Source organism: Eptesicus fuscus, chromosome 16, assembly GCF_027574615.1.
Source record: "Eptesicus fuscus isolate TK198812 chromosome 16, DD_ASM_mEF_20220401, whole genome shotgun sequence".
Lineage (NCBI taxonomy): Eukaryota > Metazoa > Chordata > Mammalia > Chiroptera > Vespertilionidae > Eptesicus > Eptesicus fuscus.
The window spans coordinates 26413360-26440803 of NC_072488.1; the positions used below are offsets into that span (position 1 = coordinate 26413360).

A 27444-nucleotide genomic window follows, 5' to 3' on the forward strand; every position below is an offset into this window, starting at 1 on the left:
CTGGTTTTGGAGCCTGAAGGACACATGGGGGAATGATCAAACTTCTAAATCACAGTAGGTGTGGCCTGGGAACACTGGGGTTATCTTCTGAAGCATGCTTTTTTACATTAGAAGGTATGTGAAATGCCAAGACAGCCAGGAAAATGTTAAAAAAAAAATCAGTCAATAGGATGGTAATTTAGCTCCCATCCAGTGTATGCTAGTGATAGCATTTAGGCTGAATAATATTAAGCTCCAGAGTGGAGTGGTCAAGGTGGCCTAGGTGTCTTGGAAGGAAGTGGCTACTTCTAGAAGCAGTATCTGCCATTGGTTGATCTTGCTGGGATACTGATCATATGACTAGTGAAAATTCCTAGTGAACTAAATTTTCATTTAAACAAGCCCTTAATGACATTAAAATACATGCAAATAAAATTTGGATTTCTGAGAATTTAATTTAATTGTAGAATGAACATGTAGGTACTTATTTAGAGAGGTTTTTCTTTTAACCAGTTGAATGAGATACCTGATCAACTGGATGCCACTTACAAATAAAAGTTCTCATTTTAAAGTTATTTTAAAATGCTTTGTAAACATCCCCCCAACCAGGACTTTTATCAAAAGAAAATTGTTACACTGATAATACTAATAAGGGACACACAGAATGAGATAGGGCTTCCTGAGTTTCTTCGCATGCAAATACTTACAGGGTTTCATTATTTGGTTTCCTTGCTGTGCTTTCACATTGTTTAGAAACGTTTTCAAAAATGGAAAATGAAAAATTCTGCCTGAAAAGAAGAGGTGGAAAAAAATACCAGTTGAGCTTTTGGTCTTCAAACTAAATCTGATCATGTCTATTTATGCTTTGTTCATCTAAATTCCTTGCCCATTATACCAGCTTCATGTTCTGCACTATTGTCCTAGCTGAATCATTTCCTGGGGAGAGAGCAGAGGCTTCTGAATTGTCATTAGAGTGCCTCCAGCTTTGATAAAATGCTTGAATGCTAAGTGTTTCGTGTGGGCTCTAAAGAGGAAAAAACTTAAAAATTTGTCAGATTGAATCACAGTTTTTTCAATGCTCATTAAAAGCTGCCTTTATGGTATAGTAAGGTTTGCTTCTCACCACTCTCCTAACTGCATTGGCCTCGATGAACAAATAACCCTTCAGAGTTCATGGCTTTGAACTATAACTGGGAATCTCATTTTTAAGGATTTGAAGATACTGGACCTGACATTATGTGAATTTTCTGCTTTCTCCCATGCCCCGCCGGAGTATATGTGGGTGCTTCTTTTTCCTTCATCTTTCCCTTTTAGCAGTTTGGCTAATAGAAGGGGGAGAGGGTGGAGGCAAAGAATTAAAGAAGGCATATATGCTTATATTCTTGAAATGAAACCAAAAGGAGGAACAAAGGAAAAGTTGAGGAAGAAATAGAAGAAAGGATAGCAGGCTGTGAGAACCTCAGTCTTCCCTAAGGAGGAAGGAGATATGAGGCAATCCGAACTGGGCATTTCTATACACTATCCTTCCCAATGTTAACAGGACAGTTTCTTTTAGGAATGACTGTGTAGAAGCAGGAAAATGGAGAGTATATCTGAACTATTTGACCCACTGGACTCATTTTAAATAATCAGCTTGTTATTTGGGGTAAGGATTATACACCCTGAAATTTGAATAAAATCGTGTGTGTGTGTGTGTGTGTGTGTGTGTGTGTGTGTGTGTGGTGTGCTGGCTCTAATCTGACACTAAGAGGTTCTGTGTGTACTAGTCTTCAGTTAACATGAAATGTGGTTGTTCTTGTCCTTCAGATAATAGCAGTGGGTTCCGTCTATCTTTTTTGAAATTTTAATCATAGATACCAAGGAAGTTTTTGGGGCCCTTTGCCCAGGCAGCTGTGAGCATTATCCAGACTTAGCAGCTGCAGGGCAGAGGGTGACTCAGAGATTGCACAAACATTCACTGGCCCAGCTTCAGGCTCTGCATCCTCACTAGCATACAAGGTTTCAAGCTTTAGGGTCACGGAAGGAGTCAAGTTAATTCCACTCAAGTCAACCCGTGTGTGACTACATTCCCATTGTACTTTGATACTGATCCACAATTGCATAATCCACTCCCCCTTTTTATACCTAGAAGTAGTCTCTTTCATCTACTGGGAAAAAAAACCACACCTGAACTAAAGTTTTGCCAGTAATTTCAGAAAGGTTGTGACCTCTGCCACAAAAGTGGTGTTCAGAGTCAGCTTTATCGTAAACCACTGTCTGTACTGTTCTTCTAGTTGGCCTCTCACCAGCTTTGCTCACTTCCAACCCATCCTCCATCCTGCTGCCAGAGTGATATTTGATAAAAGGAAGTCTGAGTAATTTTGCTTTAAATTTTTCAGTGGTTCCCCATCCTCTAAACAACTTGACCTGGCACTCAGAGCCTTGTCATGGCCCACCTCTCCCCCATTTCCTACTCACCTTCCTCTGTGTACCCAGAAGTCTTCCTGTCCCAGTTTTTCTGAATGACTTTCATCCTATTGTCTATTGCCTTTGTGCCTTCACAGGAACTGTTTTGTCTCTTTGGCATGCTTTCCCCCACACCTGTCTAGCCAACTCCTACCTGTTCTTCAAGGCTCAGCGGAAGTCACTTCCTCAGGAAGCCTTGCGAGAGCCCTGCTGTCTTTGTGCAACCAGAGCACTCTCAAACACACAACCAACGGAACAAAGCAGACTAAAAAATAGGCAAGAAAACATCAGAGCATGTCACATGTGAAAAGTTAAGCTTTGCTTTGCTTTACTTCAGTTACATATGCGATGTGCACTGGGTTACAATGTAAAGAAGGTATTTACTATGCATCTCAGTAAAAAAAAAAAAAAAAAGGTTTGGAAAACAGTGCTTTAAGGAAAGAATGAAATTCTGCACACCCTGCCATTCCATTCTGCACTGAAGTGAGTCAGCTGAAGTAGTAAGATGCCCCGCACTGGACACAAAGCAGCCAGGAGTTTGGGCCTGTTTTGTTCCCTAAGCTGGTCCTGAGGGAGCTAGGATTCTGTTCGGAAACAGAATGTGGTCTGCTGCTGTGAGAGAAATAGCTTAAAAACTTTCTGTGGGGATTTTGTCTTTTATTAAAGATGAAGACATTAGGTAAAATTTATCCTCTTGAGGCTACTTCCCCCCCTCTTAAGGAATTATTAGCTCTGATAAGGATTAGAGCTAATTGATCTTTGAAATGCCAGTTATGTATCCATTTTGCAGCTGCTATGATAGCATAATAATTTAAGACTATAATTCAATTAACTCAGACTAGAGTTCAGAGGTCTCTAGCTGCAGGGTGAAGTGACTCTTTGGAATTGGTTTTCAGGAGGAAGCAGGATGGTTCATTTTCTTCTTGTCTATCTGAAAATGGCCTAGAAGGCAGGGAGTAAAGGGCAGGGAGCCCTTCACCAGTTGTGTTTTGATGTCTAAGCTGCTGCCACAGCTTGGCAGGCTTTACTTATTGTTTTTTACTTACTCTTTTGTTGGCAAGTTTCTAAAAGCACAGCAGTGGCTGGGGTAAGTCAATACAGCATCCAGGAGATTGGTAAATTTTTCTCTTGATGGCAATTTTTTTAGAGAATAGGATGAGGTGGCAATTAGCGTCTGAATGGACTCCAGCCCATAGCTAGGCAGGGCCTGCAGTTTGGTGGAAGAAATATCCCTGAACAATAAAAGGGAGAAAGGCTTTTTATTTATTTATATTATACATTTGATTCATTGAAACCTCCTCTGAACAATAGCCTCATTCTAGATGTGAGGAATGTTTTCTCCGTCTCGCCTTCCCCTAATTTTCCATTTCAGTTACTCTCATTAAGATCTAAATTCAAAAAAGCTATGCTGTGTTTTTTTCTTACGCACCCCATTATTCTTGTCAAGGTTGAATATAACTCCTTGTACCTGTCATACATTCATTAGCATTTCTCCGTCTCTCCCCCCCTCCCCACCTCTTTCCACTTAGCCAAAGTGAAACAACTACCTGCTTTATGAGACAGCAGGCACATGCGGTGACATCAGCTTTTGTGCTCTACCCCAGGGGAAATAGGGCTTCAGATGCCTTGGTCTCTGATTGATCAAGCTCTGCAGGGTAGGTTTTCATGAAGCACAGGCTGGCTACGCTATTCAGAGCTGCTGTGTGGCATGAGCCATCATCTACCTGGGAAGCAGAATGCACGTCCTCTAAAGGCAACCTGGCTTCATCAGTCCAAAGCAAGGGGCCATGCAGGCAGAGCTGTGCGGAGAGCTCAGGCTTTGCAAACAAGGTCCTGAACTCCTTGGTTTTTCTAGATGAGGCAATGTCCAAGGAAACTCTGATCAAGTTAAATGTGAGGAGGAAGAGCAGTCAGTGGAAATTTAAAAACTCTGCCCATCTTCTAAGAGGCTGCTGCTGATGCCCCATGAACTCTTCCAGCAGCACAGCCTGCCCCCTCACTCCCCCAACCCACCTAGAAAACTTCCCCAATACATGGGAAGGGATCAATAGGTGATAGATAGAAGAACTTGAGAACAGGGAATGATGTCTAGTGTGGGCCTTGGTGGGACAATCAAGGCAGGAGACCTGCCCCAAGGACTGCAGACTTTTGCTGCTTTTGTGTCCTTATCAGTTTAGGTACCAGTGTTCTTATTCTGCTTTATAGAGTTATTATCTCAGAAGTGTTAGGGATTGAGCACATGATTCTGCAGGCCTGGTTGTGGTGGTTGTGGTGGTGGTGGTGGTAGTGGTGTGTGTGTGTGTGTGTGTGTGTGTGTGTGTGTGTGTGTGTGTTGGGGGAATATATTTTAAATTGGGATTCTAGAAATGACAAGATCTCATTACAAAGGAGTGAATCTTTGATAATAGATTTTCAGTCTCAGTGACAGTCTTGAAGGGAAAATATTTGGGGGGCGTGGGTGGAAGGAATTCTTATAGACACCTCTGAAATCCACAGGTGTAATGAGAACAGCTGCTTGGGAAGTAAGAGATGTGTCTGGTCCCACTGTTCTGAAGAAGACCAGGTGCCTGCAGTCCTTTCTAAGTAGGCTGACCAAGCAGCTCTTCAAGCAAACACTGTCATGCAGGGTGCCCTGTGCCTGACCCAGAGGCAATTCCCTTCAGCTGTTCAGTGGCCAGCCTGCTGTACGAGCTCTGCCCACAGGATGTGCTAGACTGGGGAGTCGTCAACCAACCTGTCAGAGTCTGAGTCTGGTGTATGTTAAATATAAGGCATATTGAAGGGGGACCCCTAGGATAGGATGGCAGAAGCTGAGAGACAGCAGAGAAGGAAGTAGGCAGGAGCCATGAGGTAGTGGGAGCCATAGGAAGCATAAGTCATTAGTAAGCGTGAGGCCGAGGGGAGAGTAGGGAGAGTTAGGATTGAAAGGGGCAGGAGTGAGGAAGAAAAGAGAATCAGAATGGATGGTGGCAGAGGCTGGGAAGTAGATGAAGTCAGGAGTGGATGGCAGTGAGAGGTAGGCACTAGTACAGGCAGGGGTTAATAGTGGTAGGGGTAGGAAGTAGACAGAGGCAAGAATTGATAGTCAATAGGAGAGTTAGGGAGCAGATGGTCAGGAGTTAGTGGCAGAGCTAAGACTTTTGGAGTTTATAATGGTGGGAGATAGAAAGTAGACAGAATCATGGGTTGATACTGACAGGAGCTAGGATAAAAAGATTAATTGGGTAAGTTCATTTCTTCCCCTGCTTAAAACCCGAAAGCCTCTTCATCTCACACAGAGAATAGGCAAATCCTAATTGTCATAAGGCCCTCCATGATGTGGCTCCCTGCCACTTGTCTGTCCTTACGTTTAAGGACTGTTCGCTTTGCTCACTCTGCCACACCAGCCTTCTTTCTCTTCTTCAAATACACAAGGCGAATTCCTGCCTCAGGGCCTTTGCTTTTGCTGTTCCTTCTGCCCGGAATGCTCTTGCTGAAATCCACATAACTAGCTCTTACTTCTTTCAGGTATTTGCTTAAATGACAACATTTTAGGATATTCTTTCCTGACCATCCTCTTTAAAATGGCAACCCCCCTTCCCAACCTTCCCTCCCCCAACTGTATCTTCTCCACAATCATCACCATCTTGCACACTATGTATTTTATTTACTTATTTGATCCTGTCTGTTTTCCCCCATGCTTCTGCTCACTATCTTTCTAGAGCTGTTCTCATTTTCTCTTGTTTATTGCTTTGCTTGTTAGTTTCTATTTGCCTTATGTGACTGCAATCCCTTTAAGGGCAAGGACCAGAGCTGGTTTGCTCACCAGCTTCTCCAGCATGGTGCCTGGCAGACAGGAATGTCAGCCCATGCTTGTTGGATGCATGGTAACAGTGTACTAGAGTAGCGAGTAATGGACTGACACCTCTGGAGGGGTGATGACACCCTTCATTAGAGCTTCAGTGTCTGGACCTGTTGCATTTCTCCCTGAAACCTGACTGCAGCAGAGGTCGTTTGCTGCAGGATTTTTCAGGCTTCCCAAGGCTTTGTCAGGAGACAGCTGATCCCATTTCTTGTTCCTCTAAATTTTCCCACATGTCCTTAACACTAAAACCCCTGTAACTAAGGGAACTTGGCTCCACTCCCTGCACCCTCAGAGCCTGACACACAGAAAGTCAGCCTTGTCTAGCAGGTGTCAGGGTGAGTCAGACCTCTAGCCTAAGATCGCCAGGGCAACCTTATAAAACGAGGGAACACTGGAGCCAGACAGGCACACACAGAGTGCCATGTAGAGATTGGAATTACACTGTCACAGACAGAAGGAAGTACCAGCAGTGAGAAGAGAGGCCTGGAATAGTCCCTCCCTGCTGCCCTCAGAAGGAACCAGCCCTGCTGTTACCTTGATTTTAGACTTCCAGCCTCCAGAGCTGGGAGACAATACATTTCTAATGTTTAAGCCATGCAATTGGTGGTACTTTGTTACAGCAGCCCTTTCACATGTAGAGGCTGATGCCCCACAAACCAGGTCGGGGATGACGTGGCTAGACACCCTAAGCAGGCCTGTTGGGGTGCACTGGGTGGGATGGGGAGGCAGCACCACTGTACTCACAAGATATTGGGCCCTGTGGCCCCCTGGAAGGCTCCGTGGTGCATCTTCTTCAGGTTTGCGTTTCCCTTCAGCTCCCTGTGGGGAAGGACAGTGTCCTTAGTGGAGTCTGCACCTCCTGTGTAACCTGTCACAGCTGTGTACACTCATACTTGGGCCGGCCTGTGCCTGGTGCTCAGGGTTCAAGGGTTCAGGGGGCACTGTAGGTGAAGTGGGAGACAAATATGCTAGTCTTGGCAAAATTATGAAATTGTGTGTTTGGCCCCACCTTTCCTCTGTGATCTCTCCTACTGGCTGGAACCTTTTGTCCTACAACTTAAAGAGCTCGCCCCTCCTGCCCTGGGGTTATGGGCGATTACTGTCACAGCTGGGAGGAGGAGAGTGCTGCTCCAGTGTTCAGGGCTGGAGGGTGAAGTGCAGCCTGCCCTGGATCAAGGCTCTCAGTTGTGCTGACCTTGGAGGTCTCAAAATTTACTAGTGATATACTGAGGTTTGCAAATACTTTCCTTAAAAAGAAAAAGCAGGGTTCATTCAATGTCACCCCTTTTATCATGTTAATTGCACTTTTTTTCAAATATGTATTTCGAAGTGGGTGAGAAAGGATGGAAGTACAGGCTGTGGAGAAAATTACTTGGGAGCCCTGCTGGTCTGTGTGACTATGTGATCATAACCAGGTGTGCATATGGAAACAGAAGGATTCAGGGCCACTGCTCTTGCCTCTGGCAGAAGCCCAGAGCTGCTAAGGCAGAGGCTACCTGAGGGCTTCTGTTCCCTTTAATTCAAAGCAGCTCAGTGTGAGCTCCCAGGAATACTCCAGGCTGGCCCTGCAGAGTAGCCTCCTGCCTGGGCCCTGAGGCTGGGCTCCAAGCACAGGCCCTCCTCTAGGTGGACAAGGGAGCTGGGAGAGGAGTCCCTGGGCTCAGTCTTGGCAGCCTTCTTTTCAGCACTTCCTTCCTAAAGAGAAGGGTGGGGACTCAAAGAGCATTCTGGAATCCCTGAGCAGTGGGCACAGTAGACATCCACTGTTGGTGTGGTGGTTTCGAGCATGGGAACAGGATTCTTCTGCATCGTGTTACAGTGTTACATGGCAGAACAGATGCACGAACACCCAGCCTCTCCCCTGCAGGATGGCTAGGCAATTACTTGGAGCATCTCATAGCGTTCCATCTTCTCCAGCGTCTGCGCATGTCTCCTTGCAAGAGCCCTTGCATCTCCCTCCCTGGGTAGCTGTTTTCTAAGTGCTTCTACTAAGGGTTCTCCTTGGAATCCCTTAGCCCTTTCATCAGAAGGCACCTGTCAGTCCCACATCATCCCCTTCCCTGGGTGTATTTCCACTTTCAAAAGATGAGGTTGTCAGTCAGTTGCTGTTTAAAATCTAAATCAAAAGATGCTTTCCTTCCTGAGCCTCCATGGTTCTTCCTGATTTGGTTTGCTTTAATTATGTTCAGTTCTGGTCACAAATTGTTGAAACTGAGCTCTGTGAGCAAATAATCCTCATGTCAGCCAGGTCCAATTAATTTTTCAAATTTCATGAAAGCATCTTGCATGTTTCACTAAAATTCACATCTTTCTGTATACTGAATAACTGCATTGTGGAACTTGGTCAAAAGTAAATCAAATTCATCAACCACGTTTTTCTGGAGGTCACTTTTGGGAACTCTCCCAGGTGACCTGGTCTTCCTGTTGTGAGAAGCACAGTCAGCATGACCTTTTGAAGCAGAGTGGGGAACCCCCAAACTCAACCCAAAGCTTTCCTAACATGGTGCTCTGGGAATGATGTGGCCTGACTCTCAGACCCCTGGAGGTGTCTGAGGACAACCTTCAAATACTGCTCCTCTCCACCCTGTCCTGCCTTAGTAAGTAGTGTACTTGAGAACTTGACAGAGCTTTGGTGTCATTCTGAACACCTTTGGACAGGCCTATTAATGGGGAAGGTGTCAGACCTTGGGTTGAATGTAGAGTTTGAAACTTTTTCTTAACAGTTTTGAAAACTCCTCCTCCTTCTGTGATTAAATCTTTCAATGGGTCTTCTTGTTCTTAGGAGAGAATTCAGACTTCTTTCCATAGCCCCTCAGCTCTGCATGATTCGCTCCTGCTTCACCTCCAGGTTTATCACACACCAGTCTTCCCCTTGCAGATGACCCTCAAGCCCCACCAGCCTCCTTGAAATTCCTGGAGCTTAGAAATTTCATTTCTTTCCCAACTCAGGATCTTTGCATATGCTGCTTCTTTCTGTAACACACTTCCCTTGCTATTGCCATGGTGGACTCCTTGCCATCTTTTAGGCTTAGCCTAAATATCATATTCTCCGTGAGGCTATCCCCCAGCCTAAAGTCAGTCGCCCCTCTGTACTCCCGCAGATCTCAGCAATAGGTTATTTTCTTCATAGTATAAATCACTACCTGCAAGAAATTAAATTACTCCCTTTTTGTCTGTTCCTTATGCTAGAACAGAAACTTCAGGAGGACAGGGAGTGTTTCTACTCTACTAAGCGATCCAGCACTTAACAAAGTGCCTACTATATTGGTGATGTTTAATAAATGCTCTTTGAATGAATAAATGAATGAAATTTATTTTTGTTCTTGCTTTCCTCTTTCTCACAATGATGAGGTAGTGAGGGGGACTCAGAACCTTCACAGGTTGTATTATTCAAAGTCCACACCCATTCTGAAGCAGCGGAGACTGCTGACCAAGGCCCTCCCTCCTGAAGTCCTATTTTCCCTGACCTCCCAAGGTGTACTCCGCTGGTTTCCTCCCCCGTGGTTGCTTTTGCTTTGGCTTCTCTTCCTTATGTCTTGTTCCTCCAGTTTTGTATTCAGTCCTCTTATTTCCCCCCTTGTGCAGGTGACCTCAGCCACAAAGGACTTTAGCTGCCCCCTCTCTTCAGATAACCCTGATGTCTGTGTCTCTAGCTCTGAGCTACCCTTTCCAACCCTCTGTCCTCCCCGCTAACAGATGACCCTCTCGGAGCTCCCCTCTCACACTCACATCCCAGAACTTTCAACAGGTTCTCATTTCCTACAGAACAGAGTCCAAATTCTTTTCTCTGGCATCTAAGGCACTTCCTGCTGTGTCTACCCACAACCAGAACGTTCTAAAAGCTACTATTTGCTGGTCTATGAACACATCTCTGGCTTCCTCTCCTGGGCCATTCTTTTTGTTGTCCTCGGCCTGGAATGCATTTTCCTTCTGTCTTTGCCTCTCTTGGGCCCAGCTCAAAGTCTACCTCTCTCGCGAGGCTTTCTCTGGTTTCCTTCTCCTTGTCTTCTGTTTCAGTTACTACTTAGTGTACAGTTTGCATACCATTTGGAGATGCCTCTTCCTAGGCTGTAGGCTTCTTTGGGGCAAACACCAGATTTATTCATGCTCATTTCCTCTGAAAATATAACATGTACCCTTCAACACAGCTGATGCGTGGCACACACTTGTTGAGTGAATAATTGAATGAGGCATCTAAGAGCACTGTGCCAAGAGAGGATAGGCCTCTGATTTAAATTTGGCAGAAACAGATTCAATTGGCTAGAGTGGACCCTTCATTAAATTCAAGTCAAGAAGAAAATGATGGGAAATTTACTCCATAATGGGAAGGACAACTTTTAAAAAGCTACTGTTTCTTGAGCACTTAGTATGTGCCAGACCTATGCTAAAAGCATAAAAATTTAATCTTATTTAATTATCATATACTCATTGATAATTCATTATGTGATGTAATAAATAATTAATAATTGAGCACCTACTCTGTGCTAGGCACTGTTTTAAGTACTGAGGGTACAAAATAGACCTTTTTATTTTCAGGGGTGGGTATCCTCAAAACAAGCCTATTAGTGGCTCCATTTTATGGATGAGAACACTGTGTCTTAAATAGGTTGAGTAACTTCTCCAAGGTAGCTGATAAATAGTGGGATTGGATAGAGAGTCCAGTCAGTGATGCTTAGGTCTGTTCTCTTAGCCACCAAGTTATGTAGCATGGTATCTATATAAGAGGGTCTTTGATTAATATCTATAATTAAAGTAAATATATTATTTAGACTTATGCTCCTCAACTTCAGATCAGCAGCATCAGCATCTACTGAGAGTTTGTTAAAATTGCAAATTCTTAATCTCTATCCTAGACCCATTGAATGAAAGTCTCTGGGAATCAGGCTCAGGTATCTGTGTTTTAACAAGTTCCACATTATTCTTATGTGTGTTAAAGTTTGAGAAGCACTGGTGTAGACCATACTTTATATGATCTACTTATTTAAAAAGTCTTTTTGTCTATTTTCCTTAATTTTGACTATAGTTGAGGTTTTCATGTGCTCTTAGTTTTTATTATACACAGCTGTAGTGTGATCATCAGTCACCTTGTCCCTCTTAGGGTTCAAACAGCCCTTGCCTGGCAAGCTTTGCGCATGAACCAATCTGATAGAAAAGGAGCCTTGCAAAGAAAGAGGTTTAGAACAATGAAGGAACCAATTGGTTGGGATGCTCCCCTTGATTTAAAAGCTCTTAACACTGGGGCCAGGCCTGGTGTGGCTCAGCGGTTGAGCATCGACCTAGGAACCAAGAGGTCACCGTTTCGATTCCTGGTCAGGGCATATGCCTGGATTGTGGGCTCGATCCCCACTGGGAGCAGGAGGCAGCTAGTCAATGATTCTCTCTCATCATTGGTGTTTCTATCTCCCTCTCCCTCTCCATACCTCTATGAAATCAATAAAAATGAATAAAATTTAAAAAATAAAATAAAAGCTGTTAACACTTGGGACTCAAGTAGGGTGTGGTGAATATTCTTGGCTCCCTCACATGGTGGAAAATGAGCAGCCTATTCCCTCCCCTTGCCCACCTCCCACCCCCAGCAGTAGGGAGATGGGACTCTGAGTGAGTCTGCTGTGGCTGATTAGCTGGTAAACGGCGTTACCCGATTTCTCTGCAGTGGGGCCAGTGGGAAGAATTTCTTTGCTGAAATCATGCTGCCTCTAACACACCCTCAACCTGAGCACGGGGGCTAAGAGGGAGGCTGTGAGATGGCGGCACCTAAAGTAGGGTGTTGAATATTTCAGCAAGCTGTCAACTTCAATGTATTCCGGCTGCATCTATCTTTGAAATCAGGGTGCTCTGGGGTTTCCAGCCAGCCAGTTGCCTAGTAACATGCATGAAACACTGAGGACTAGCCACTTGAAAGTTTATTTTTGTCCTGAGTTAGTTGCTGAAGATTGAATGTGGTCTGGTAGCCAGAGTAATATATCATTTTTATTCATGAGCTGGGGAAATGAGCGTACTTACAGGGAAATCAGCGTCGTCCCATTGAATGCATGACTTTGTATTTCTTCAAACCCATTTCCATACAGTTTGCTGAAGAGGGAAGAGAAAGGGTTTAGGATCGAAAGAAACGGTTTGGAATCACACATCCTTCTTCCTGTGGTGTTTATTGCTAAGATAATTATTGGCATTCACATGTCTAGCTGTGTTTCACTAACATTTTAGATTCTAAGGTCCTGGTAAAATGAAGTTTTATTTTTTGCTCCAGTTTGCCTCTACCTCCACCATTTCAATCTTCACCACCACCAGGTTTAAATGTTTATTAAGTATCAGATACTTAGCCAGCCATTGTATGTATATTATATGATTTAACCTGCATTGTCATTTCCATCATCCTGATAGGAAACCTAAGCCTCAGTGTTGTGCAGCTTGCAGAAGATCAAAGAAAGCAGTGGCAGAACTGGGATTTGAGGCCAAACCTGTCTGACTAACACTCAAATCTTGCCTGTGGTTGTGCAGGCCTGTGTGTGCACCCGGGTTTTCTGGGTTGCTGAAAGCTAAGGGCAGAGGAAGCCTCCTGTGCTGAGTGAGCTATCATTTTTCTTGGATGAGTGTAGGTTTTGATACCATATCTGGTTCCACAACCAAGAAGATTTCAATGTCTGTAAACAGTTCTTTAAGAACCATTAGTGGATAATGAAATCAATATAGTTGGGTACAATCAGCATTTAAAAAAGAAAATAGAAGTGATTAGAACAGAATGGAAAATATTAGTGTATTTTGGATGCAATTAGGGTAGTGTTGTTTGTGAAATTTTGTTCCATAATTTTTGTAAGTTATATATTGATAAATACACACACACACACACACACACACACACACACACACACACACACACACTTCTGTCCAGAATAAGACACTGGAGGCTTTTTAGAACACAGATCAATGCTGGGGAATGCTGGAGTCAGAAGGGAACTTGAAAAGAATCAAGTGACACCCCTTCATTTAGCTAAGAAGGCAATAGGATCAGAGAGGAAAGTGACTTGTCTAAAGCCCATAGGAGGCAAAAATGGGACCGAAAACACTTTGTGGCTCCTTCTAGCACATCAATTTTGCTGGTTGTTTTACTTTTCTTCCCCGAGACGATCCCCTCTCCCTCTTCCTGCAGGCTGTGTTTGATTTGCAGGGTCACCTTTCCTGGCTGCCCTATTTGAACTACCATCCTCTCCTCCCCCAGCATCTCGGCATCCCTATTCCCCTTCTCTGATTTGTTTTTCCTCTGTTGCTTTACCACCGTCTGACCCACAATTATGTTATACTTTTTCATTGTCTACCCCCCGCCCCCAGCAGAATATAAACTGTTCTGCTCTCTGCAGAATCCTCTGCATCTAGAACAGTGGCTGGCACCTGGGATGAGTACAATAAGTATACGTTAAGTGAATTGGATGAACAAGTGGGTCTATGGAAGATGAATTTCTTACTACAAATTATAGTCCGACGAGCTTAAGTAGAAATATTGCTATAAGGTCTTCATGAGCAATGATGGAAGACTCAGGTGAGAAAGGGCTGTGGTAAAACATAAAATTAAACTCCTGTGTCTGGCAGGGTCCTATCTTCCCTCTACAGGGCTGCTGCAGCTGCACAGCCATGTCAGGAACAGGCTGCGGGATGTGATGTGAAAAAGGGTTTAGATATATTCTCCACCTGTTCTCACTCTACGTGGCTGTCACCTGAAAGCACTTTTATCTTGGTATATGTATATGTATATGTATATGTATATGTATATGTATATGTATATGTATATGTATGTGTATGTAGTGTTTATGTATGTAATATGTATGTATTTTATGTATTTTTTTTTGTGTGTGGTTTCCATCATCCCCCAACACACCTGAAACAAATCAGCAAATAAACAAATAGAAGTGGGACTCATGTTGAAGCATGATACTTGAACACTGAAATTCAGAAAATACAGTGGTTATGAAACGATTCGTAAAGTTTTCTTATTAGATTGAGTTCAAAGAGAACAGGGGAGGATATTAATTCATTCCACAAAACCCTCAGGCCTCTCATGCTGCCTGTTACCTAGCAGGGGCTTGATCATCAGGCTAGGTAGAGCAGAGGACCTGTCCTACTGCGCAGCCTTCCTGGCTTCCCCTGCTGTCCTGTGCTTCCTTCTGGGAATCTTCTGAGTTTAAAGCTGCATGTGCTAGCTTTTAACCATATTCTATAATCAATTATTGGATGCCATTTTTTCCAGTAATTTTCCTTCTCCACTTGAATTGTAGAATCTGAGGGAATAGGAACTTGGTTTATATCTGTTGTCTTGTAAAATCAAAAACAACCTTTTTGCCTCCTTAGCACTTAGTCCCACTGGATTTTTTTTTTTAAGTTTTACACTAAGAATATTATTCTCTAGCAGTATCTTGTCATTTGGCAGTATCTTGTTATTTATAGCAATCTCTATTAGAAGAATGAATCCTACCTGTCTTTTCTCTGAACTTCTTTGAAATTGATTTTCTTAGAGGCTAGGTCAGTCTTTATCAAAGCATTCTCCTCCATCCACTGAATCAGAATCACCTACAGAATCAGACTCTGGTAGTGGCACCCAGGAGCATGTGCTTTTATAGCAAGCTCTCCCAGCGAGCCTGGGCATGCCACTTTGGAACCCCTTGCCCTAGGGCATGTCATAGGATCATACAGTTCTCATCATTTCCATAGTGCACACCAGATGGTCTGTTGGTCAGAACTGAGTCCAGAGTCTAGTCCCCTTATTGCTTTCTCTGCCTTGTAAGCGATGAAGCTACATGTGTAGACGATCAAGAAGAAGTAGCCCTTACTTTGATTTTGGCAAAGCAAAGTTGCCAGCAGCTGTCTGGATGCCATTCCCCACCACTTCTAGGTGCTGGCCTGATGATCTAGTTTTGATACATATTGGGATTTTGTACTTTTTTGTGTGTGTGTGGGGGGGTTTATAATGCTCTAAGTGCCACCTCAAAGTTAAATCTGCAAGCCCTGAGCCCAAGTGCCTGGGCTTGAATCCAAGTCTACTTATGAGCTGAATTACTTTGGGCAAGTTACTTAACCTCTCTGTGTCTCAATTTCCTAATCTGAAAATAGAGGTGATAATAATAGAATGATCTCAAAGGCTATTTTGAGGATTAAAAGAGTAAACATGTTAAACACTTAGAAATGAGTGCTTATTGGAACACGGTAAATACTTAATGTGTTGCTCCTATCATTCATATATTCAATAGTGGTCTCCAGCTCTCTTACCAGAACTGAGGGAAATGGTCTTCCTTTCCATGTGCTGGACAGAATTTTCATGAAATGCAGCCACCTGTTTAAATGAACTCTACTGGGGTAGAGGCCTTTCTGTTCCTGGGTGGAGCAGGTCAGTTCAGTGGCCTGGGCTGCCCTAAATGTCCTCACTCTCTGAAAGCCCTCAACCACTTTTCGTCTGTGTTGGCATCATTGACATTTTTGCGATTGGACATTTTTCATGTCTTTTTTTGAATAGCCTGGGTCCTGCTTATGCCAATATTGCAAAGAACAGGGCTCATTGTTTCCTTTTCAACTGCTGCTCTTTGTCTCTGTTCTTACCAGACTCACACAATAGAATGCACTGCATTGTTTTGATTAAAGGACTGGCTTCCTTACTCTGGAGAAATTACAAATGCGAGTGGGAGACCTCATGTTGTCAGGCCTGCACAATGCTTTGTGCCCATTCAAACATCTGGAGAGTCACTTCAGATAACTTTTTTTCCAAAACATCATGGTGTCAGAATTAAATGAGAAGGGCTTCCTTTGCCTTGAGGATGCTGTCACAGGCTTGGAAATGAATTTTCCTCCCCCTCTCCTCTATTATGATAGCTGCACCTTACTTTAAAGCATTGTCTAGGTTCTCTATTCAAATGTCAGTACTTGTGATCAAGCAGAGAGAATAGTATCTTTTTATTTAAAATAAGACTCAGGCTTTAGAACTTAACCACAGATGACACTTTAATTCTGAATGCTGCCTTATAGCAAACTCCAGATATTCCTTGGACTACAAAAGCATTTCTTAGGTTATATTAATGTTCTACCACAGTTCCCTCTTGGATCATGTACTCACCTAGTTTTGGATGATTTCAAAGAAGAAAGCTTAACTTATGTCTACAGACCCTCGGGGACTCAAAAGACCCAATTGCTGAAGGGCAAAACATACTATTTTAGAATATATGTCCTGTGATGGTATCCTTATAAACAAAATTTTATCAAACAACTATACAAACACCATCTCAAAGAACAGGGATCCTAAGTTTGCTACTGTCTTCTCCATGTGCTACTTTGCTGAAGTCCTTTTATATTGGAATAATTCCTCATGCATTAAGACACTTGTCTGCTGGATCGCCTGGCAGTGGTTATAGGGATAATTATCACTTGTTTCTACTATCTGCTGCCAGGACCCTAGTTTTGAATGTTCATCAGAACTCCCCCATTCCTGTGGGGCTCGCAGCCTCTATGGCCTGGGGTTCCTCTCTCTTATTTGGTCATGCCTCCTGCCTTTCAGCAGGCCTGGAGTTCTTTTTTTTTTTTTTTTAAATATAAATATGTTTTTATTGATTTCAGAGAGAAGGGAGAAGGAGATAGAAACATCAATGATGAGAGAAAATCATTGATTGGCTGCCTCCTGCATGCCCCCTACTGGGGATTGAGCCCACAACCTGAGCATGTACCCTGACTGGGAATCAAACCATGACCTCTGGTTCATGGGTCTACACTCAATCACTGAACCACTAGAGTTCTTATGTTTCCTCCTATCTCACCAAGTTCATGTCAACTTATATGACTTTATCATATGTAATAAAAAAAAGGTGACAGGCATCCAAACAATGATGACAACAATGGATTATAATATATTGAATAAAATGTTTTAAAAATCCACACTCCACAGTGATACTTAGAGAGAGAGAGAGAGAGAGAGAGAGGGAGGGAAAGGGAAAAAAAAGGAAACATTTTTTTTAACAGAAGAGTAACAAATGTAGAGGAATGGTAGACTTTCCTATGTATTAACTGAATAATCAACAGATGCTGAAACCATTGGACAAAAGGTTGTTGGCTACAGGATAGTCACACAAACTCAAATTATCCCACCATGATTTAGTTATTAATGACAAAGGGAAATATGCACCCTTACAATGGAGAGGTCAGTTACTACCTTAACCGAATGGCCAAGGAGTGGGACATTGGGACATGCTGTTCCTCCTGGTTTGATGCAGTGGGAGAGAGATAACATCTCCTTTATTGTGTTCTTGCAGAAACATTGACCTGAATCTAGTTATGACAGTATAGACAAATGAATCCAGACAGTGTCATCCAGAATAGAGGAAGGCAGAGGGGCAGTTTTTTGCAGAATGGAGTGGAAGGTGATGTTGGGAGGACTAGGGACATAATAGCAAAAACTCAATGCATAAACATTGATTAGATTCCAAGTTAAAAAAAATCTATAAACACATTTTCATTTGAATATGGATTATAGGTTGGATAATGCCATTAAATTCATGTTGATTTTCTTAGTTGTAGTTTGTGGAATTTCTCTATTTTGGGGAGATATGTGCTGAAGTATTTAGTTATGAGGTGTCATTATGTCTATAAATTTTTTGGATGGTTTGGCCAAAGGGAAATGTATTGTATATAGTTACATATATAGAAATGGAGTAGGCATGGTGAGCTGGAAATAGTAGGTGAATCTAGGTAAGGTATATAGGGAGTTCATAGTACCATATTTTCTGGCGTATAAGACGACTTTTTAACCCAGGAAAATCTTCTATACGCCCATTCGTCTTATACGCCAGAAAATATGGTACTGTCTTTTCCATTTGTCAGTGGGAAGACAGAGAGAGTGACTCCAATTACCAGTTTAAAATTTCAAAATAAAAATATTTAAAATGAGATGATGTGACTGTTTTGAGGGTGGTCTAAACAACTGGCTTGCTGAATGTTAGCTTTTATTTGTGACAGTGCAGTGCAGACAATACAGTGTGACTGACTTTATACAAGGAGGTATTAATAATCACACTAGAAAGACAGAGAGGGAGTTACGTCGAGGTGGTGTGACTTGACTAAGGCTGGTTATATACAGAGCCAGGACTAGAACCCAGGCTTTCTATTTCAGTGCCAAGCAGTCTCTCTACTGTGGCTTGTCACAGGTGCAACCTGAAATCTTGTCATTCTTTGCCAGGCATCTTTCCTCTGAATTAGTCTTAGAGAATTAGTTGGTATGACCTTTCCTTCTCTTTGTGGAGTTCCGATATGATTTAAGGTTGTCACATTTTTGAGACTTGCATGACCAGTGATCTAGAATATTTTAGAGGTGGTGAAGCCAAATCCTGCTTATCTAGGGGGGACATTTCAAAGTGGCGTCTGGAGGAGATTTAATGAAAAGCCAAAGGACCATAAAGGAACATAAGAGTATAATGCATGGCTTTAGCATTAGCCCCACTGAGCTTCTCCAGCATCAAGTGAAATGTTTTGTTTTTATTAAATGAGCTCACAGTTGGTACAGATTTAGGTGAGGGAGGCAGGAAGGTTTCCATGAAAAGCAAATTCTCAAAAACTACTCATGAAGAGAGAGGGCTTACTTTCATTATTTTCTAATTAGGGAGCTGAACTCTATAGCTGAGAAAATCAGGCTTTCCTTTTTAAGCAATACCCTTTTCCAAGGGGGTGCTCCACAGGACCCTCCACTTACAGCAGGGCCCATTCAGCTGAGGACAAGTGCCAAACAAATGACTAATCTTTCCCCTTGCAGACACAGGGTTGAGAGTGAGGAGGGGGATGAAGCACAGTGCCCCCACAGGCTCTCTGGGAGAGATGGATCCACAGTCCTCATTAACTTCAGAAGTGGGGCAGATACGCCCTGCTGGTAGGCACTATTCATCTTAAAATCATTACTAACATAAATTAATAGTCTGCAAATAAAAATACCATGTAGCTGTTGTGTACACATGCTGAAATATGTGTGAAAAGGAATCTTTGATTTTTTTGTGACTTTGGTGGGGAGGTCTGGTCTTGTGAGCTTGTAGTATCCCATGGATTATTATTTTCTTCTGCTCTTTCATTCCTATTCCGCTCCATTCCCATCAGTGTACATTTACCTGAGAGGAGTATCTGTTGGTTCCTGATTATTTTTAGATTTAGGACAAAATCAAAGGGCGTCTTGGCTATTCATGATCTTTGAATAAAGGCTACTTATTTGAGTGGTTTCTTCTTACTACTTTTATTTAGTTACTTCTAAGCATCTAACACCTTATCCCAGCATTCAAGACCCTCTGCAATCCAATGTCCCTTCATTCCTTTTTATGTAAACATGTTGATCTAAACCTATTTCCCATCCCTTAAGCAGGATGTTCACTCCTAGTGAGTATCCCTCATCATGTTTTCCTCCTCCCACAGCCATGCATTTGCTCATGCTGCCCCTCACTTGGATTCCTTGCTCCCCTATTCTCAGTATTGGTACAACATAACGATGAAGCCCATGACTCTGAGACAGACTGGTTGTATATCTTGCCTTGGGTAAATTACTTAATCTCTCAATGCCTTAGTTTCCTAATCTAAAAATGAGAGTGATAGTCCCTACCTCAAAGGGTTGCTGTGAGACTTAAATGGGTTTTTAAAAATAAGTACTCAAAAATGGTGCAGGCTTTTAATAAGTGCTATATAAATATTACAAATGTTGCTTCTATGAGGTCTAACTCAAGTAGCAGCTCTGCCCTGCAGCCTCATCTGATTTCTCCAGCCTGAGAGGACTTCTCCAAGACTTCAAATTTCTGTGAACCACACACTCTCACAGTGCATATCTACTGGCTTGTATTCTTTTTATTATTTCATGCTGTTTCCCCATTGAGATTATGAGCTACTTGAGTACATGGATCTTATATATATTTTGTGTTCTCAATAAAGACACGGGAAAACCCTAAATTCTAATCATGCAGTACCCCTCCACTCAGTGTTTGTTCTGAAATACCCTGTTTCTGACAGGAGTATGATGGATGAGTAGTTCCAGATCTACATGTAACAGAGAGTCAGAAACACTTTAAAAATAGCTGGAAGAGCTGTGGTGTTTGAGAGAAGAGGAGGAGTAAAAAGATTATAGAGAGGTTTTTTTCACTATATACAGACTCCTTCCTGGTGTTCAAGAGTTACAAGTAAAGAATTTTACTTATCTTGAGACCTTTTTGTTGTTGTTGCTCTGTATTCTTTTGATTGCACCACTGAGCTGGGACTACATTGGCCAAAATTTCATCACGTAATAATTATATGTGTTGGTTTATGGATTATGGATTATGCCTACACAAAGTAAAAAATACTATACAAATGCAGTGTACCATTGATGCCAATTTTTAGAATCCACTGATATAAAAGAATCCCCTGAGATATCTCTCCTCTTGCTTCACAACTACTTCATTTCAGGGTCATCCACTCCATGCTCTCTCTTTCTCTTTCTTTGAGGGTGAGCTCACTTATTGCTTCATTATGATCCTGCCATGGGCTATAACCAAAGCAGACACAGAGAGAGGAATATGGATGTGTGGAGCAGAATTAAATATGGGTCACTGGCATTGGATACAAATTAGACATGTTGTCCAGGATACTGCTTCTGAATGGTAGGTCAGAGGAAGGTGCCCCATGTGACGATGGCAGGGATCCAGAGCAAAGGAAGTCTGGCAGGTGTACAGTGAAGAGAGTGACTTGTGTTATTTTAGTACAATGCCCACTTGAACTTTAATGTGTATGTGAATCACTTGGGATCTTGTGAAAATGTAGATTCTGAGTCAGTAGGTTTGGGATGGCCCTGAAAGTTTGCATTTCTAACCAGTTTTTGGAAGATACTGTAGATGCTGGCCCATGGACTATACTTTGAATAGTAAGGCCTTAGGAAAGAGCCTGAAAGGGATAGAGCCTTTGAGCCTGGTAACCTGATGAGTGATGATCAAATAAGAAGACATTATTTGCAAATTTAATATTAAAGGATTTAGGGAATGGACATTCATGGTGTTGCTTCAGAAACAAAAGTCACCCAAGGGGACAGTGAAAAACTAGCGAGAGAGAGAGAGAGAGAGAGAGAGAGAGAGAGAGAGAGAGAGAGAAAGAGAAGAAGAAGGAGGACGAGGAGGAGGAGGAAGAAGAAGGAGAGGAGGAGGAGGACGAGGAGGACGAGGAAGAGGAAGAAGAAGAAGAAGAAAAGAGAAAAAGGAAGACAAGTACTCTACCTACTCAGAGAGTATCCTTCCAAACTCTTCTCAGATGAAACTCGAAATTTCTGTGCTCTCTTTTAACCCCTCTAGGCTGTCTCCTTGTAGCTGCAAAGCATTCCACTGATGAATGAATAATTTCATCAGTTGGAAATTTGTTCGCTGTAAATCCTCAGGGTCCATTTGATTAATTTTAAACTGAAGGGGTTGGTTGGTTGTGATGTGAACATATGACCCAGATTTGATGCCACACAACTCCTCTCATGTAACAGAGAGGAGTTGTGTGGCATCTTTTTGGCATTTTAGATCCAAAATAATGTCACCAGCAAGTGAGGGGCAAGGTATAAGACAAGAGAGAAATCACCTTAAGCTAAAGATGAGAACAGCAGGAGGCTGTATGGAAGAACATGAACCTGGGAGTTACTCACAGTGTTATGGATTCATTATTCATCCCTTGAAAAGCATTTCCTGGTATGGTGGTTATGTGTAAGTTATCACAAATTTCCCTTGAAGAATGAAATGAGAAATATTTACTTTCCAAATTTTAGCTGCAAATAGGAAACTGTTATGCATAGCAATCAGCCTGGTACTTACAGAATGAAATTAAATTCAGAGGAGAAGATCTTCGTAACATCTGGAAGCTTTTGAATGCCAGTGTTACAGATGCTCCTGTGATTTGGGGCAAGGTGGGGATGTGGGCAGAGAGTGAGCAAAAGGGACTGTTATTAAGGCATAAAGATAAAAAAAACAGTAGAAAGGCATTTTGCAAATACTATTTTCACCTTAAATTTAAAAATATTGAGTTTGGCTTTACCAGTCACACTTTCAGATGTCAAAGACTGTGAGAATTTAAAAGTCTCTAACCCTATGGGAGAAGTTGCTCTAATGATTCCTATTTAGAGATCTAGGGGCTGGGACCAAACTTTCAGGTCTTTTTCATTTATGTTTATTTTTCATTGCATTCCAGTTTCCTCTTGCTAATTAGTTTATACCATGCTCTTCATAGTCCTCTATTGTAGAATGGGTTTTAATTCAAACTCTTCAGAAAGATTAATCTCTCTGTGAGCAATCCATATCTCTTAGCACTGCAAAATTTCCTTTATTTAGCTATCTGGGATTCAGGAAAGTCCTCCTTATATCTCACTGAAATCATTCAACATTCTCGTGGTTATTTGAGCTACTAAAGGCTCCTCCTCTCCTTTTACTTAAACTTCAAAGAAGAGAAAGGCTTCAGTGGTGGGTTAAACTGAAGGATATTTTATTACACAAGAAAGGGATTCCTTTAGAGGAGTCAAGTCATCTGGATTTCACTCAACCAAGTTTCAAGTTCCCAGTCGTGGACTCTAGACAGCTGACATGAACTGCTTGGCACCCTGGTGACAATAAAAGGTTTGTTTTGGCTCTCTCTGGTTCTCTTCCTTACCTGCTACCCCAGATCACACTGAATCCTGTGCTGTCTGTGGCTGGTGATAGCAGTGTGGGCTTAGACTGCAATGTGTATGGGGGGTTGAGGGAATATCCCTTTTTTTAGTTTGGGGTGGTGAAAATGCTATTTAATAAAGACAGTGATTCTTAGATGACAAGGGGCTGCAGTCATCACACTTGGTTCTGGGATTTTTATTATGTTTTTCCAAAGTGGTTAATGCTGAGATGCTTATGTGTCCTGTAGACCCCTTCAAGGTTTGGAAAAGCAGAACACCCGAGTTAGGTATCCTCTAGCATTGGAGCTTCCAAAGGAGCTACCCTAATGCCAGCAGCAGCTCCTGTCAGGGCCCCAGAGCAAGACTGCACAGATGACATTGAACACCAGAGAGAGGATGTCCCTCCTCTCTCCTCCATTTTTTAAAAAGTGGTAGGCGTTGTAGACTTTGCATCCTTTGGAGATTTTATGAAATTTAATTTATCAGGAAGAAAAGAGAGAGGACATCTGTGTTAAGTGATTTAATTTTTCTGTGTGAATAAGTAATTGATATGTGAGAAGATCCACAGTGATAAATTTATAGATTATATCAAATTTCAGGAATTTTGGGTTTGCTGGCAAGGCAATGAAATCTGTAGGGCTAGTAGGGACCTCAGCTGATAATTCTAGCTAGTGGACCAATCAGACTTAATGGGACATACAAAATAATGGTTTAGTTTATATGGCACAGTGCCCACCTGAAGGCGATACTTAAAATGTTTTCACTTAATGAATGAAGGAACAAATGAGATAAAGGAGATCAGTGATTCTCAACCAGGGATAGGGGTCAAATCAGAATTGCCTTTCCCATGTTCACCTGTCCTCTCTCCACATCACCACCTCACCTTAGAGATTCTGATTTATGACCTTTTAAAGTGTCATGACTCCCCCGCCCCCATTCCTACCACCAGCTTTGAAAATCACTGCAAAGAGGTGATGGTCTTCTCTGGTGTTTGGGTCAGAGACAGTGTTGAGAACCACTTATAGGTATTTGAAAGTGCCAGCATAGTGGCTGACAAGAAATGCTGATTAAGTCAGAAGGCTGAAGAGGGACATGGTTAAAACAGTGGTCGGCAAACTCATTAGTCAACAGAGTCAAATATCAACAGTACAACAATTGAAATTTCTTTTGAGAGCCAAATTTTTTAAACGTAAACCTTCTAACACCACTTCTTCAAAATAGACTCGCCCAGGCCATGGTGTTTTGTGGAAGAGCCACACTCAAAGGGCCAAAGAGCCGCATGTGGCTCGTGAGCTGCAGTTTGCCCACCATGGGGTTAAAAAAATTCTTCTCAACCTTGGAATTGTTTTGCTTTTTTACCAAATGTCCATCTTCCCCTCCCCAGTTGCTTATAAAGGAAAATTCCTCACAGGTATTTTAACCGGGGGAGATTTAGAAATGCTCCAGGCTCGATGTATACCAGATTTTTGGTGTTCTGGATCAGTCTGTAAAGAGAGAAGGGAAAACAGGCAGCAGTTTACTAGATGTGCATTGTTTGGAATGCATGAGAACATGGTCACCAGAGGATGCTGGCTTAAAACAACATCAACAGAATCAAGTGCTTGAGAGGAACTCCTGAGACCCCTGGGATGAAAGCAGCATGGTGAGAGCCAGTGGCTATTTCCAGGAAGCTCTGCTCTCAACATCCTGCCAAGGCAGGTGCATCATAGCTGGGAATCTGTTCTACACCCTACCCCTGTTCCATCTCCTTCTACCCCTTTTCCCCAGGCAGCACTGATGCCCAGGGCTCCTGGCCAAGTAGTTCCTGCCCTACCATGGAGCCTGCACACTGGGGGAGATGGGAGAATCTGCTCTCAGGAGAGAGGAGCAAATTAGCTTCTCTCCCTTGTAGGTAAATTGGTTCTCTTCATACTGGGCTGGCAGGCACACTGACCAATTATCCAGATGGTCACCCAGTCCGTGGAACAGCAAGGCAGAGTCCAGGGGCTTGGATTTTGGGGATTTTATGCTTATTCTGTAGATAATTTGTTGCGTGATGATGCCCAGTCTCCTAACTTCCCTGAGCTAGTGTTCCCTTCTGTAATATTGAAATAATAACACACACTTGTCCTACTTCACAGGTTGAGAGGTAGTAATAGAATATGCAGAGACAATGTACAAGGTAGGGCTTTGCAAAGTGTAAAAGTACAGCCATACATCATAGTGGTGTAATCGTCCTTCTCCCTAGTCCCACCAGTGAATTGGACCCTTTGAGAAGAAGCCTCAGTTGCTGGGTCCCAGTAAAAGGCCAGTAAATGCCTTTGGCTTTCTTAACCCATTAAACAACCACTCGATGAAAGAATAATTACTCTTGTGTAAAGAAAATATAGAGCACTAGTTAGGTGGGCAGACTCTGGGGTCAGCTTGATTTTACATCTTGGTTTTATTAATTGTATGACTTGGATATATCACTTACAGCTCTGTCTCTTCATAGGGCAGTTTTAAAGAAATAAATGTGTAAGTTTGGTTCATAGTAAGGCTTCAACCAATATTAACAAATATTACCATATTTGATGAACTCAGGAAATTGAATGATTTGTCTGAGAAGTAGCAGAACTTGGAGATGAACTCAGTTTTTTTCTGACTCTAGGTCTAGAAAAAAACTGAGTTCACCTTACCTTATTTACCCACCATTGGTGCCTATTTCCATTTTTTATGTCCTTTTGATTATTTAAAGGTGACATTTTGCTGTAATTGTTTTTTACAACTGAATCAAACAAACATGGGCCATATAAAGCATTATGTGGGTGAGATGGAAGGGAATTTTATCTCTTAAGGATGTTTTGTGGTTTGACCTTAGACCACCCCATCCATCCATCCATCCATCCATCCATCAAATGTTGGGCTCCTACATGTGCCAGGTATTGTTTAGGTGCTGGGGATACAAAGCAAAGAGAACCTGTGCAGAGCTAGCATCCTAATCTCAGGGCCTTCCTCAGGAAAAGTCCATAAGCTTTCCCTTAGAGCATTTCATTTTTCTTTCTGTTGATAAGTGTTGCTTTGCATCATGAGAAGCTTTATTTACCTGAAGCTGCTCTTGTGGTTCTCAATGTAAACTGTGCTGAATCAGCACCCCTCGGGAAGTCTGATTGAACTGCGGATTTCTAGGTCTATAGACTGTCATCTATAATTGTAATGAGCCCCCCAAGAAATTCTACTTCACAGACAAGTCCAGATATACCTTTAGTACTTAAATACTCATTTCTGTGGATTTCCCATAATTTTTTTGGTGAGTTATTCTCACTCTCCTGGCCACACTCATCTCCTGGGGGAGATTTGTATTTTTACCTCCTCTACTCCAGCATCATTTGGCCCTTGGTTGGACATGTGGCAGGTGCTTATCATACTTATTAACTAATTATTCTTTTTAGATAATTGCTAATTTGACCATTCATAGGGAGGTCTTCTGGTATACTGACACATGCACAAGCTTTGAAGAAAGACAGGCTGGGGTTGAATCCCAAACCTGCCATTGTCTGAGGCACTACATTGGTCAAGTCACTGACCTCCCTGAGGTTCCATTCCTTCCCCTGAACACAAGGGGTAGTTACTCCATTTTACAGGGTGGTTGTGAGGATTAAATACACAAACCTAGAAGAAATAAGTGCCAAGCATAAGTACTTAAAAACTGTTGCCAACGTATTTCCCCTTTTCTTAACTTTAAAAACTCTTATGCACGTGAAGTTTATAGATGTTCAGGTTTGGGCCAAACAAGACAGCAGTAAGAGACCCAGTTTCAGAGTCACATGACATGATTTATAGTCTTAGTTAACTTGCTGTGTGACATCAGGCAAGTCAGTTAAGCTTTGGGACACAAAGTTCATGAGCTGAAAACTGAATTAAGCCAGTCTTCTCCCATCCTTTTCATTAATTGGAGGAAAATAATTTGGAAAGGATAATTTTGAAGAATCAATTTTAAGATATCACAATAACAACAAACCCAACATACACATACCCAACACAGGATTTTACATGATAGGGTATTCAAGAACCATTTACTGAAGGAGTGAGTATGCCCAAACAGCTCCCCATGAACTAATCCATGAGCTCTAAGCTCCTTTCCAAATTTTCCCACCACCCCAAGTACTCCATACCCTCCCTTCCATAAGGTAAGTGTTACTTGGCAGGACTCTACAATGGCAATTTTAATTTCTAACTTTTTGTTGTGATGTTTCAGAGTTTATGCAGCTCTCAGGGAGAAGCAGTTGTCACCATGGCAACCTTCAGGCCACTGCAGTGAGCGAAATTAGTGCCTGCCCAGACCTAGTAATTGCTGTAGTCTTTTCCTCTTGGCTTCCTAGCAGTGGATGCTTGAATACAAAAACTGAGTGGGCTCCAGCCAGTGAGAGTAATAGTGTACAGCAGTAAACGATCTGTTAGCTGATGCTTACATTTCAGACAAATTGAGGAGGTTGTCAAAGGCCTTAGCTTCTATCTTTTCCAGGGAATCACTCTGAGAAATTTCACTAGGGAGAGAAGGAAAAAAAAGAAGAAACATGAA

At 42.3% G+C, this 27444-nt stretch overlaps 1 protein-coding gene across 2 annotated transcripts in view; it reads right to left on the reverse strand.

The window, feature by feature from the left end:
• The window catches only part of LHCGR (luteinizing hormone/choriogonadotropin receptor), a 58674-nt gene that overhangs the window by 6558 nt on the left and 24672 nt on the right, over nucleotides 1-27444 (reverse strand). For both annotated transcript variants that reach the window (XM_008162148.3, XM_054728463.1), the window contains exons 3-10: nucleotides 27335-27409; nucleotides 24314-24388; nucleotides 22078-22152; nucleotides 21912-21989; nucleotides 12272-12340; nucleotides 7013-7087; nucleotides 3471-3656; nucleotides 687-767 (exon numbers count right to left, since the gene is read on the reverse strand). In XM_008162148.3, coding sequence (XP_008160370.2) covers nucleotides 687-767; nucleotides 3471-3656; nucleotides 7013-7087; nucleotides 12272-12340; nucleotides 21912-21989; nucleotides 22078-22152; nucleotides 24314-24388; nucleotides 27335-27409 — 714 coding nt within the window. The remainder of the gene's footprint in view (nucleotides 1-686; nucleotides 768-3470; nucleotides 3657-7012; nucleotides 7088-12271; nucleotides 12341-21911; nucleotides 21990-22077; nucleotides 22153-24313; nucleotides 24389-27334; nucleotides 27410-27444) is intronic.